Source organism: Myxocyprinus asiaticus, chromosome 30 (genome assembly GCF_019703515.2).
Source record: "Myxocyprinus asiaticus isolate MX2 ecotype Aquarium Trade chromosome 30, UBuf_Myxa_2, whole genome shotgun sequence".
NCBI lineage: Eukaryota > Metazoa > Chordata > Actinopteri > Cypriniformes > Catostomidae > Myxocyprinus > Myxocyprinus asiaticus.
In genome coordinates this window covers 29471149-29485537 of record NC_059373.1, presented here as the reverse complement: position 1 = coordinate 29485537, position 14389 = coordinate 29471149, and the positions used below count along the sequence as shown (strand labels likewise).

The following is a 14389-nucleotide window of genomic DNA, read 5'->3' as shown; positions in this document are numbered from 1 at the left end:
ACATCAAACATGTTCGCCCATCTTCGAGAACACCACCACTCCGTGCAGATCAAGGTATGTGTCCTGTTTATGACTTTAATCCCTAACACAAAAAACCATTTAAACGTTGATAATAAAATGCACCATCGAAATAATTTTCCACATCCTGGCTCCCGATTCAGCCACCACAGACCTGTGGACCAGTAGTAGTGGAGGAGGGGAACCATTTATACATTTTACAGTTCACTTCCTCTCCACAGACTGGCAGCTTTAATGCCATTGTCTGGAGACTCATTTTTTTCCCGAAGACCACACCTCAGAAAACATCTCAGAAATGTTTGAAAACATGCTCCAGAATTGGAAAATTCCAAAGGAAAATCTGTGTGGAATTACCACAGACAATGCAACAAATATGAAGAAGGACTTTTTAAGAGTTCTCTTGTGTTTGGCTCACTTGTTTTGGTCACAATTAAAATTTGGCCATTAACAAAGTCTTGAAGATCCAAAGGGTGGAATCTGCTGTCAGAGCATGCCGACACTTGATTCAGGGATTTTCTCAGAGTTGGAAGAAGAAAAAGATAAAAAAAAACAAAACAAAAAAAAAAAACAAGCAGACCTGGAACTCCCTGAGCATGCCCTAATCCATGATGTGATAACAAGGTGGGGATCAACTTTTGAGATGATCTCCAGGTTCCTGGAGCAGCAACAGGCTGTCTGCGCAGTACTGGCTAGCGATAGGAGTACATGGCATCTCATGCCAAAAGACAGTGACATTGCCAATCATGAGAATATCAACCAGTTTGTTCATCCACTCTATGACTTCACTGATGCCCTGGCCTCGGAGAAACGGGTCACACTGTCCTCACTCACACCAGTACTGGAGCACAACGACAGTGAAATTTTCACTGAGCAAGCTGAAGACAACATACTCACCAGACAGATGAAGCAAGTAATGAGGGAAGACTTGCTAGAAGTGAGATACACAGTGCGGGTGGAACGAGTGCTGCACATCTCCTGCTTTGTGGATGCCCGATTTCAAGGAAGCTTCTGTAAAACCCTGGATGACACAGTTAAGGCATGCGTGGAAGAAGCCATGAATCTTGCAACAGCAGTGCCTCCATGCAGAGAACAGCCTCAAGCAGAAAGGGAAGAAAATGAAACAGTAGAGGGAAGCAGCAGCATCACCACCACTAAGAGGAAAGAAAAAAGTCTGTCTGGGTTGCTACAGTGAATCACTTCATCCAGGCAGAACAAGGCGACCTCTGGAAATGAAAACTTCCATGAAAAGGTGCTGCCTAAGATGAAGATGTACATATCTCTTCCTACCATCAGCACTGACGCTGACCCTCTGGCTTAGTGGGAAATACATGCTGAAGAAATGCCTCTCCAGGCAAATGTGGCCAGGAAGTATCTCTGTATCCCTGCCACAAGCATGCCGTCAGAGAGGATGTTCAAAACAAGCGGACACATTCTGTCACCACAGCGGTCAAGACTGAGCCCTTGAAAACTCAACATGCTTACATTTCTTCATCATAACATGGCCTGAACAGAAATCAAGAAATACATGCTGCTATGATAATCTGATCTGAGGAAAATAGTAACAAAAATGTCCTGCACTTTTTTCTCTCCCATTTATATCGTTCAAAAGGAAGTACAGTTTGATTTATTTATTTCTGAAGAGAGATTACTTTTTGAAAGGCCTGCTCCTTTTTTCCTCCTAATTTCTTTTGTTCAAACGGAAGATGTACAGCTTTCTTATTTATTTATTTTCAAAAGGGAGACTTTTGTTTTTTTTACACATACTTCCATTAAAAAAATGGTTTCAAGTTTCAATTATAATAAAGCATTTGTTCAACCAAAAAAAAAAACTTCTGTTTTCATTCCTTGTCATTGTAACTGATAATAATAATAATAATAATAATAATAATAATAATAATAATAATAGTGTAATACCATGTACTGTGATACCGTGAATCTGTGATATTTTCTGAGACAGTTCATACCGTTGCAACACTAGTATAGACTTTATTGTACATGGTAGATCTTGCTGCAATAACATGATGAAAAAGTAGATCTCATTCCATAGAAGTGTGAGCATCTCTGCTGTAAATGAGGTCGATGGAGGCTTTCCTTTATTTGACTACCATACATAACTTAAAATAATTATCATATGACAATAGTCTCGTCCCCTATCCAGTGCAGTTTACATTTCTGTCGCAGAGAATTGAGTTGATTGCATAGTACACTAATAGTTTGGGCATCGGTCATAATTTTAGAAAAATATACAACATAAACTTTGACATGTTACTTGAGCATGTAACTTAAATGTCCTTTTTTCTCTCCGGACAAGTAACTTTTTTACTCGGACAAGTGAATGACCAATTTACTTGTCCGGAGGACAAGCACATGACAATGCTTAATGTCAAGCCCTGGCTCAAATGTATGCTCTAGTCGATTTTGTGTTTTGACCATTTGTGAACTGTGTTAAACTCCATCTCGTTTATGCTTTGTGGGTGTGACTTTTTTGCCGTGTCATCACCGTTCATATCTTTACAACCAATGTGTTTATGATTAAATTACTACTAGAGCACAACATTGTTTACAAGAGCACAACATTCTTCATAGATCTAGCCTCTTAATTTTGCTCTCAAAGTGCACCATATTGAACTTTAAAATGTACAAAATTTTCTTCCAGGGGAGCATGCCCCCGGACCACAATACAGGGTCTGAGGTCCAGCCACCATAGTCTCACAAACTCCTGTGGGAAACACTGAAATGTGTTTATCTCAGGAAATGTTTCATGTTTTCCCTAAAATGCTCCTCATTACTTTATGCCACAGATTAAGTGTCTTGTTTAAAAAAACATTTTTCACCCAAAAATTAAAATTCTGCCATCATTTACTCACCTTCATGACATCCAAGGTGTTTATGACTTTCTTTCTTCTGCAGAACACAAAGATTTTTTTAAAAAAGGACTTAAATATTGATCTGTTTCGCACCTACACCTATCATATTGCTTCTGAAGATATGGATTTAACCACTGGAGTCATATGGATTACTTTTATGATTGCTTTATGTGCTTTTTGGAGCTACAAATGTCTGTATCATATGGACCAACAGAGCTGAGATGTTCTTCTTAAAAAACATTAATTTCTGTTCAGCAGAAGAAAGTAAGTCATACACATCTGGGATGGCATGAGCGTGAGTAAATGATGAGAGAATTTTAATTTTTGGGTGGACTATCCCTTTAATAATTCATAACTTTGTAACAATTTGGAAAGTGCATGGAAAAGTGATATGCAACTGTAATGCAGTCAACAATCCTGGAACGAACTAAGAACTCTGCAGTAACAGAAAAAAATTAACACATTTGGAACATGTGTCAACCAATCAGAATTCAACAACGCAGTGGTATAAGGCAAAATCTTTAATAAATGAACAACCAAGGACTTTGTGAATAACAAGCATTCAAATTCTGGGGAAATCTGCAGAGCCTTCTGAGGGATTCTGCAGTTGAAGTTCTGTGGATAGGGAAGAGCTCGGAACAATACATTGCTAAATTCTGTCTCTCTGTTTTTTCATATTTCTGTGATGTGCATTGGATATGTATATCAGTGTCTCCAAATGCCATTAAACATTCACATGTTCTTTATTTCAGAGCGATCACAGAGAGGTCAATTTTCATTAAACCCTTCGCAATATGATCACAAGTCATCAATCTCTATAGACCTATTGGTTTTAGAGATCATCATTAACAGATGTCTGGCCATTACAATCAAGTTAACCAGTTGAGATCAGCACAATAGCCCACTTCTTCATTTGTCATTTCCACACGTTTGTGATAAGAGTCCCAAATGTAATAAATGGGTGTTTCTTCAAAAACAGACACTTTGATGTCCCACTTTTATATAATTTGCTTTTGATACTTTTCAAAATGCCTTAATGTATTGATTTTATAGTTTTACCCCATCCCAAATCCAGACTTTCAATTATAAAATATTTAAATCCATCATAAAAATATGATTTATTACATTATAAAACCAATAATATTCTTAACAAAGAAATTAGACCTAGCAGGATAAAGGAGTCTGCCATTTTATTCCAAAACTGTGCAGAATTATGTTTCAACGACCATCATTTCCATCACAGAATTCTATAAAACACAATGCATCATTTGAGATGTGGTGAAAATGACATTATAATGGAAATGTTAATGGCATTTCAGAAATTAGAGGTATTCTAAGGCAATACATGTGTATACACTATTGGACATTTTTTTGCAGACAAATTAACAAAAAATAAAAATAAATAAATAAATTGTGTTTTAAGGGAGTTTATTTTCTAAAAGTCCACAGGGCCAAAGGTGCTCATGTGTGAAGAAACACCCAAGTGCTTTCTCTAAATTCAGTTGAGGTTAGACACAGCCCTGTGTCCATATTTTAAAAGTTAGAGGGAATCCTATTCACAGTGATCTCATCCCTCAAACAGCATCCGGGTTTGATAGAGCACTCTGGGTGGAGGGAGGGGGTGGACACAGGCTGAGCTCAGTAAAACAGAGGTGACGCAAGAGGTTTGTGTTGCAATGTTGAGCCTCTAAGCCCAGAAATGTACTGAATCAGGACAGTCCATCTGACTCATGTCTTTTGGGCATAGGCCCAAAGAAGCAGCCTCTATCACACATGAAACTCATAAACGTAAAATAGAATTCACAAAGAGAAATAAGCTTTTGGTACACAACCAATAATTTGCTCCCAAATAAATAAGAAAATAAATTTTAAGGCGAGCATCACCATTATTATTGCTCATTTGAACAAACCCTTAAACCTAACTTCTTTTTTGACCTGGGCCAGTAAGCCACCACTTACCCACAACCCAGAACCCTCTAGCAACCACACTGAAACACCCTATAAACTGCAAAGCAACATTCTAAAACCACTAAAGATCATAGCAAACAATTAGAATGCGCAACACTGAAGAAAAAATGCTAACCTAAATAATGTGCTTCATGTGGTAACATCTAAATTAACTGGTTTTATTCAAGTCAAAATATTATTTAACTTCACTGAATCAACCTGAATTCATCTGGTTACAGCAAAAAACTAATTTTAAGGGTTTAAAGGGATAGTTCACCCAAAAATGAAACTTCTCTCATCATTTACTCACACACATGACATCCGAGATGTGTATGACTTTCTTTCTTCTGCAGAAAACAAATAAAGATTTGTAGAAGAATATCTCAGCTCTGAAGGTCCATAATGTAAGTGAATGCAAGTGAATGGTGATCAGACATTTGTAGCTCCAAAAAGCACATAATGGCAACATTTAAGTAACCCATAAGACTCCAGTGATTAAATCCATATCTTCAGAATCCATATGATAGGTGTGGGTGAGAAACAGATCAATAAAAAAAGTATATATATTTTTATTTCACTATAAATCTCCACTTTCACTTTTACATTCTACATTTGTTTTGTTTTTTAGCGATTCACATTCTTTGTGCATATCGCCACCTACTGGTCAGGGCTGGTCAAACGTGGAGACTATCATAGGCGTGCTCCCGATGCGAAGGCTGTTCCAAAAGGTAAGTATCTTAATTATGTTGCCTCCTAAGAAATCTGGTTTGGACAAATTCTAAGGTATCGTCATATGTATATTTCCCCTGATAGGCGATCCCAGAATACACCGTGATGAGCTCAGTGGAAAAATATATCCAAGATGGCAGACGAAGCGAGAGAAATTTCCATGATACATATACTTATAATCCATTCAATACTGAAAAGTAATGTAGAGCGTTCCAAAATCGCTCTCTTATGATGCTCCATTTCTGTTAGGATGCTGCCATAGAAGTAGGCATGAAACAGCAAGGCCGCTTCCTAAGAAGTGCAGTTATGAATAGCCAATCTGGCTGCTGTTTGTGTGAAAGCATAGATTATATAGAGAGAGGGGAGAAGAGTGGGAAAGGGAGGTAATCCAAAATAAATAAATAAATAAAACTACAGAAAAATCACGCCTCACTCTTTTCTCTGTCTGTTTCAGTAATGCAGCATGTCTCTAATCACTCAGACCTTTCCACACTCTGACTCCATCTTCCTCCCCTGGATCCTGGTATTCATCATGAAGACCTGAAAATGCTGTAAATGATGGAGTCCAAAGAGAGAATATGTGACTAGAAGTCTCTGAAAGACATGTTATTCATAGTGTATGTCCAGCTAAAGTCCCACATGTCTTGTAACTCACAGACTCTGGCAAATCACAGTCTACAAGCTTTTTCAGTTAAACGGAGGGAGTGTGAGACTTGTGGGGGCAGTAAGAGAGAAATCCAGAATTGGAATAAGTCTTTTAAAAAACTCGTCTGCTCTTCTGGTGACCTCCAGGTAAAAGTAGTCCAACATGTTTTAAAGAGTAGCTAAGGAACAGTCTGAAAGGACGGCTTTGCGTGTTCTTAAACAAAACTTTACCAAGAGCACTTAAAACACAGGTGGGGACTAAACACTTTGAATGTAGTGTCAGAATTGGTTCAACTTCCTGCAAAATTTTGTTCCAACCCTGCTCCAACTTTCAAAAGATATTGCTTGGGTGTTCTGGGTGGTTGTTATGATTTTGCTGGGTTGTTGTGAGTGGTTGCTAGGGAGTTGCTCTGGTGTTGCTAGGGCATTGCTAGGGTGTTGTGGTGGTTGTTAGGATGTTGCTAGGGAGTTCTAGATGGTTCCAAGGGCTTTGTAAGGTGGTTGCTAGGGTGTTGACAGGTGATTGCAAGGGTATTCGAGGTGGATTGCTGGAGTATTCAGAACAGCCTGACGGACTGTGTTGAGTTTTAGTGGATGTATTTTGAAAGCTCAGGAGAGACAGAAATATTGTTCTCATGTTATGGACTTTGAAAAAAAAAACCTATCCCAAGTTTGTCCAAAAAATATGTTGCTTTGGTCAGGCCAACATAACTTAACTCTTTCAGAAGTTGGACCTCCAAGAGTAGGGTTGAGTATCTGTGTCATAGGAACATTTTTAAGTTTCTATGTTTCCATTGGAGAACCTTAGTTCTATGGCTCTTGGTAGAAAACCAAGAAATGGTTCAAAGAAATCATGCAGGCTTCAATTTCCCTCTCTTAACGGATGATAGATATAGCCAATTCAATATAGAATAATATGGACCACAGGCTTTAACACCACAGAACACAATTCTCATCCAATCAGATTGATGCCATTGTAACAACAAAAACAATACCTCTGCTTTTACATCATGGTATCACTGCAAGGCAAAAGTTGAGCCCCAAAGAGCAAGGCCAAAACAGAGAGTCATGAATAACAATAACACAACACAACAATAAACAGATTAGCCTTTCCAGAGAAGACATGTCCTTGTGATTGTAGCATAATCCTGCTTGAAAAGGGAATGCCCCAGTGACAACTGTTTAAATAATACAAGAATGACATTCCTTGTTCAAGTTTTGGACAGACTGGCACCAGAAAACCTGGCTTAAATCGAATTGTATCATGTGATGTCTTTTCATCTGTAGTATCAAAATCATGCATCTTTGATTACCATCAACTAATCGAAATTCTCGATTGCAAACCTGTAAATACCCGTTCCAATAGCTTAAACATTCAGCATCTGTTTTGGCATTGTTGCGACAAGCAACTTAAGGGCTTAGCTCTGAGTTTTTGCTCACCTTTAAATGTCTCTTTACTTGCATGAATCTGTTTGGATGTAGCGCTCTCTCCTGTTTGTCCACACAGGCCTCCTGTCCTGCTTTGCCTATTGCTTAGACTCCTCTTGCGTTTGCTGCCCTTGAACCAGCTGAATGCCCGGCTCAGGGATGAGCCCCTTTTCTTCTTACTGGTCTGCAGAGCCAGGATCTCAGTAATGTCTCTAGGCACTAGATCCCCCACAGAGCTGCTCCTGGACATCCTGAGACCTCCAACTACTGACCTCAGACCCAACTGCTCCTGTCTCTCACCCAAAACACCTGCTTCAACTTAAGAGATAAGAGAGGGACATGAACATGTCATATAATGAAAAGGAGATCAACAATTATAAGACAATGTTATATGCTAACAGAGTACCCTTTGATGATTGGATCAAGATCTTTTGTTGGTCCTGGAACAACATTGCTGTAACAAACATAGCCCTAACCCAACCCTTAACTCTAAACTTAAACCTAACCATCAACTTACAGACTGATGACACTGTGAATTCTGCACCAGGAGGTCGAAAGTTGCTGCTGCTGAAATCGGTCTGTGCTTACCTAAAATCGAACCACTGCCTCCAGTGGCCGAAGCTGGAAGTGTAGCTGAGGTGAAATGTCCACAGGGTGATGTCAAAAGCAAGTTGTATTTTTAGTTATAAATGAGGTAATATAGTCTAAAGGAATGCATATTTTAACCCTACTCCTTAACCCAAACCCCAACCATAAATCTAACCGTCAGTGGAGTAACAATGTAATTTTAGAGTAAAAATGTGATCTCTGAGTTGCTCTTTCCATGCTTAAGTGAACATAAATTACTTCCTGGTAACGTGGTATCAGGACCAATGACTCAGATACAGCAAGTTGATAGCACAACCTGTTATTGGTAGCACTACGTGGTGAAGTGATCAAGATTGAAATCATGCAAAGATGTCTGTTGAGACCTGCCACTTATCAGTATTTTGGCAGTATGGGGTCGATTTCAGGGTGCTTGAACATTTGGAAGCAGCATGTTGATTTCCAGTGTGATCATGTTGCAACTTACCCCTAAAATCAGAGGGAAATGATAGGTTGAAAGAATATTGAAAGAATAAACTCTAAGCTTAACCTAAAACCTTGGAGGGGTTTCAGCAATCAACATTGATTTGCAGCGACAAACAACTGGAAGTAATTTTTTTTCAATGAGATTTGGAAGTTTGAGGTGACATGAGCAACAGTGACTGTTGGCAATGCAACAAATTTGAGCAGAGTTCAACTTTATGCAAATTCAGAGCGACATGATGCGGCAACCACCAATGGGAGGGCAAAAAGTGCAAATCATGTGATCACCTACTAGCTACCAACAGTGTCTCAGTCAGTAAGTTTGCATGCACTTTAAAAGTTCAGTCAGACTAAAACTATAATTAGTCTTTAAAATGTCATGGAAACTCTTTAGAAATCCATCAGATTTTCTTTTTATTATTATTGGACTAACAGACCTAGATAATGCGATTATAACTTGGCTTCGTCCAGCAGGCATACATGTCAATAGGACCACAATTAGCCTTGAAGTTGTGCACATTGTCAGGATCCTGTCACTTTGTCAGTCTGGATTTTTGTGGTGACTGGATCCTGACAGTCTTTTTAATGTGTCTGTTGTTTTGTTTTTTGTCTCAGTGTTAGCGGTTTCAGGTTGTTGTTTCTCTGCCGTGTGCTCACTTTGCGCTGCGCATCCGGGTCGTGATCTATCTTCACGTTGTGCTGGTGTTTGCTTCACGATGTACACTCAGGCTTTGTCTAGTGTGAGAGTGCATGGCATTGCTTTGTTGGTGTTGCCATGCATTCTCTTGTCTTGTCTGTCATTTGGCATGAGAACATGTTGCCTTATTGTCCTGGCGATATGCGCTTGTGCCATTCGGGTGTTTGTTTTTTGTGAGAGCATGTGGCTTTGTTTTGTTTCTGTTTTGCCTCGTGTCTCTCAGTCCTGCTTCATACCCCGCCTCCTTGTTTGCCCATTATCAGTTTATCTGTCTCACCTGTCCTGCCTGTTAACTTGTTGACTAACCCTTTATAGTCTCCTTGTATGCGCTGTCCTGTGCCAGTTCTTCTTGTTCTCTCGTCCTATTGGTTCCTGTCAGTCTTGTGTTCTGCTCGTTTTTGCCCCAGCCCAGCCCGTCTGTGTGCCCTGGACTGTGTTTCCCCCCTACGGGGTAGTTAGTGTTTAGTTTTGTTTATTTTTTGTATTAACAAAACCCTTTGTTTGTACTCTGCATTTGGGTCCTGCCTTAACAAACTGTTACACACACTATGTCATGTTATACTTGGAGACATTATAGCTTGACTAAGCACAGTCCAGCTGTACCTTGATAATAACTGTGCATGTCAATTTATTGAGTGCAAATGCATTTTCAGCATAACCTTAAAATCTGACTGGTTCGTAGGAATGTTTTTCCAGGACTAACTAGCATTTTTATCTAGGAACATGTGCTACTTGGCAAAATCACAGTCATTTACTTTTTAGTTAGTAGTCATAATGCTGATACTTAAATCAAAATCACTTTACAGTATACTTGTTACAAGTACAATCCCCCTGGCCTGGAACAACCTGGGGTTAAGTGTTTTACTTAATGGTGTTATAAGGAGCTTATGGATCACCCCTGCCGTGGCTTGAACTTCCAACTTTTTGGTAATCAGTTTTCCAGGCTTGAAAGTCCTGTTCAGACTGTTTTATGGCAGCATTCACATGCAAATGTAGCATCTACAGACTAATTCTCTGAAAACATTTATTCTCGCTAAGCCTTCAAATCTTAGTCATGGTGCGAGAACTGGAGGTATGACAGACAAAACAAAAGTAGAAGTGTGTGAGGTAAAAAAAACAACAACAAAAAAACACACTACCTCATGCAAAAGCAGGCAGTGAAAACTTCCGCTCCCTCTGAGAAAATATGCAGAAGTAAACTCCGTATAGCCAACTCTATGCCCTGTTACCCCTGTTTTTTGAGAGGAGTTTGCAAAATAAGAATTTCAACGTGCAAAAAAGCACAGATGACAATAAAGATCTTGAACTCTTGAACTTGAACTTGAAGTCCTGTGGTGAGTTGGTTTTCACAAAATGCTGCAACTAACAATATATTCTGTCTCTCTGTCACTCTCTTTTGTTTTGCCTCAGTGCTCAAAATGAGCACACAGACACTTCTTTTGGACATCTCAATGCTGTAATTCGATCAGCAACAAAACTTCTGGATACAGAACATATGAGTAATACTCATGCACCCCCCCCCCCCACCCCATGTAAGGAGATACTCACAAACCCAAACAGACACACACACACACACACACACATGTTAGCTATCTAAATTGTACTGTAGACCTATTTTTATATATATATATATATATATATATATATAAATCATTTGTATTTAAATCATATACAAGTATAATAGTTTAAAAACTACTAACCCTATCCCGCAATCTTACCTTCAAAGAATTCCAAATTCACAAACACACACTCTTTTCTATAACTACTTACACAAGTGCACAAAACACCAGAGGGTACCTTGCTTTCCTTTCTTGCTTCCTTTTGTCCCTCTTTCTCAGTATGTGTCTAGTCTTTGCTGCAGTACTGTGCCGTCCTGTTTATTCAGCTCTTTTTGGGTGAGTGGAGCTCCATGCTGGTTAGTCCAGTCCTCCCCCTCCTGTCTGCTTCAGTCCCTGGTCACCATTCAGTGCAGTGCAGAGAGGAACTGCAATTCACACGTGTATCCACCCAACTATTTCACAATTACATGCTCCCTCCCTCCTCTCTCTCTCTCTCTCTCTCTCTCTCTCTCTCTCTCTCTCTCTCTCTCTCTCTCTCTCTCTCTCTCTCTCTCTCTTATCTCTCTCTCTGTCACACACTCAAAACTATTTACACACCGTTTCACTCCTCTCTACCTTCACTTATCACTTTTCAACATTATCTGTCTACTCTTGTTTCTCTTTCTCATGCACTCTCTTACTTGTCCCTATCAGGTGGTGGAGAGAGACCATCCTGTAGGTTGCTACAGTGATCTCTTCACTTCTGAGCTATTCACCCGAAGCCCAAGGGTGAGCTGATATTTATGTCCATCATATGAAAAACAAACATGTTTTGAAATCCTATATTTACAGCTACAGCCAATTCATAAGGAATAATTAAATACATTTTTTTTTCATAGCACTATGAAAAAGTTTATGTATTTCTCTCAATTAAAATACATTTTAATAATAATAATTTAGGTATACTTTGAAAAATATGTTTTGAAAATGTCTATATGTCACTAAATAGTGAAACATGCCGAAAATTGACTTGCGAGGACATTTTTATCTCAAAGGCACATAAATTGACAAACTTATGCTTTCTGCTTTAAATCTGCTACTTTTACAGTCATGCTTTAGGTTTCAGTGAGGGGTAGGTTTAGGGTATAGAAAATATATTTATTATTATAATAATGTTATAACTACTAATTATTATTATTTTTATATTACTAAAACACTATTGATAAAAGCATCTGTTACATCACAACTATAATAAATAAATATAGGGGGGCTGGGTAGCTCAGTGGTAAAATACACTGGCTACCACCCCTGGAGTTCACTAGTTCGCTAGTTCGAATCCCAGTGTGTGCTGAGTGACTCCAGCCAGGTCTCCTAAGCAACGAATTGGCCTGGTTGCTAGGGAGGGTAGAGTCACATGGGGTAACCTCCTCATGGTCGTTATAATGTGGTTCGTTCTTGGTGGGGTGCGTGGTGAGTTGAGCACAGATGCTGCAGTGGGTGGCTCCACACGCATTATGTCTCCATGGCAACACACTAAACAAGCCACATGATAAGATGCACAGGTTGATGGTCTCAGATGCTGAGGCAACTGGGATTCGTCCTCCACCACCCAGATTGAGGCAAATCACTACACGACCACAAGGATTTATAAGTGCACTGGGAATTTGGGCATTCCAAATTAAAAAAAAAAAAAAACCATTGTATAAATATGAACATGATATTTAACATTGCCTACATCTAATTACATATATAAAAATATATAAAAATACTTCAACTCACATATGTAGCCTACACTAGGGGTATTGATACAAAGTTCTTTTCAATGCTAAATCTGAGATGTAGCGTTATCTTATGTCATGACTGACATTTAGACTCTGCCTACACACACACACACACACATGTTGGTGCAGCTATCATTATGAGGACTCTCCAAAGACATAATGAATGTTATACTGTACAAACTATATATTCTATCCCCTAACCCTACCCCTAAACCTAACCCTCACAAAAAAACCTTTCTGCATTTTTACATTTTCCAAAAAACATAATTTAGTATGTTTTTTAAGAGATTTGAATTATGGGGACACTAGAAATGTCCTCATAAACCACATTTATAGCATAATACCCTTGTAATTACCAGTTTGTAACCTAAAAAAAGTCCTAGTAAACCACCTAAACATGCCCACCCACACACACACACACACACACACACACACACACACATATGTTGGGTTTTCATGTTTTATGAGGACTCTCCATAGACATAATGGTTTTTATACAGTACAAATTTTATATTCTATTCCCTAACCCTAACCCTACCCCTAAACCTAACACTCACAGAAAACTTTCTTCATTTTTACATTTTCAAAAAACATAATTTAGTATGATTTATAAGCTGTTTTCCTCATGGGGACCTACTGATTGTCCCCACATGTCAAAAATTTCAGGTTTTACTGTCCTTGTGGGGACATTTTTTCCCCACAACAGAGGGAATACCTGGACACACAAACACACACACACACACACGCACACACACACACACACACAGTGAATCTAAGAGTGAAGGGATAAACATAAACAAATTTAAAAAATGTTTCGGGTAGTTGACGAATAACATATCTGTGAACTTTTTATTTATTCAACATGAAGAATTAGTTTAAATGTATGAATGTGTAAGGGAAAGTGAACATTTTAGGTGCTGTGACTGGTTACTATTGAAAGTTTCTCACCAATTTACCTACACTATTTCATTTCAAGTGACCCTTTAGTGTGACAAATACATTTTTAAAAGTACAAATATTCCATTAAGTCTCTCAATGCATATTGGTTCATAAAAAACTGCCTGCATAATAATTATTATAAAATTATTTGCAAAATGCTGTTTAAAATAGTTTTAGATGGAGCATAGTATGTCACAAAGCAGGACTTCAAGTTCAAGTTCTTTATTGTCATCTGTGCATTTTTGCACATTGAAATTCTTATTTTGTAAAATCCTCTCAAAAAACAGGGGTAACAGTGCATAGAAAGAAATAAAAACAAACAAACAAACAAACAAACAAAAAACAACAACAACAACAGCAGCAATGTAATAAAATAAAAAGCAATATAATATAAAAATATGCACAATAAAAGCAATACCCAACTTTAAAAAGAGATAAATATAAATATGAAAAGAGATGCAGTGCAGGTACTGATAACCAGTAGTGTTAAAGTGTCAGTGACTATCATTACATTATGAAATGTGTGTATAATAGTCCAGTTGGTAAAGTGCAGGGTGTAGTTTAGTAGGGAGTGGTCTTATCCTGATGGCACCGGTGGAAGTGGTAGTGGATGGTGACTATTGATCATCCTGATGGCCTGGGAATATAAGCTGTGCCGGAGTCTGGAAATTCTGGCTGCAGTATTTCGGTACCGCTTGCCAGACTTCATGAGGGTGAAGAATTTATGGGCAG

At 38.6% G+C, this 14389-nt stretch overlaps 1 protein-coding gene across 4 annotated transcripts in view; it reads right to left on the bottom strand.

Moving 5' to 3' along the window:
- Window positions 1-11348, bottom strand: part of LOC127421189 (uncharacterized protein KIAA1522 homolog) — a 66871-nt gene extending 55523 nt beyond the window's left edge. For 3 of the 4 annotated variants that reach the window (XM_051664018.1, XM_051664021.1, XM_051664022.1), the window contains exons 1-2: window positions 11197-11348; window positions 7647-7952 (exon numbers count right to left, since the gene is read on the bottom strand). In XM_051664018.1, coding sequence (XP_051519978.1) covers window positions 7647-7884 — 238 coding nt within the window. In that variant the 5' untranslated portion in view covers window positions 7885-7952; window positions 11197-11348. Of the gene's footprint in view, window positions 1-7646; window positions 7953-10538; window positions 10884-11196 lie in introns of those variants that run through there. The other variant, XM_051664020.1, reaches the window with a different exon arrangement.
- Window positions 11349-14389: the final 3041 nt, after the last annotated feature.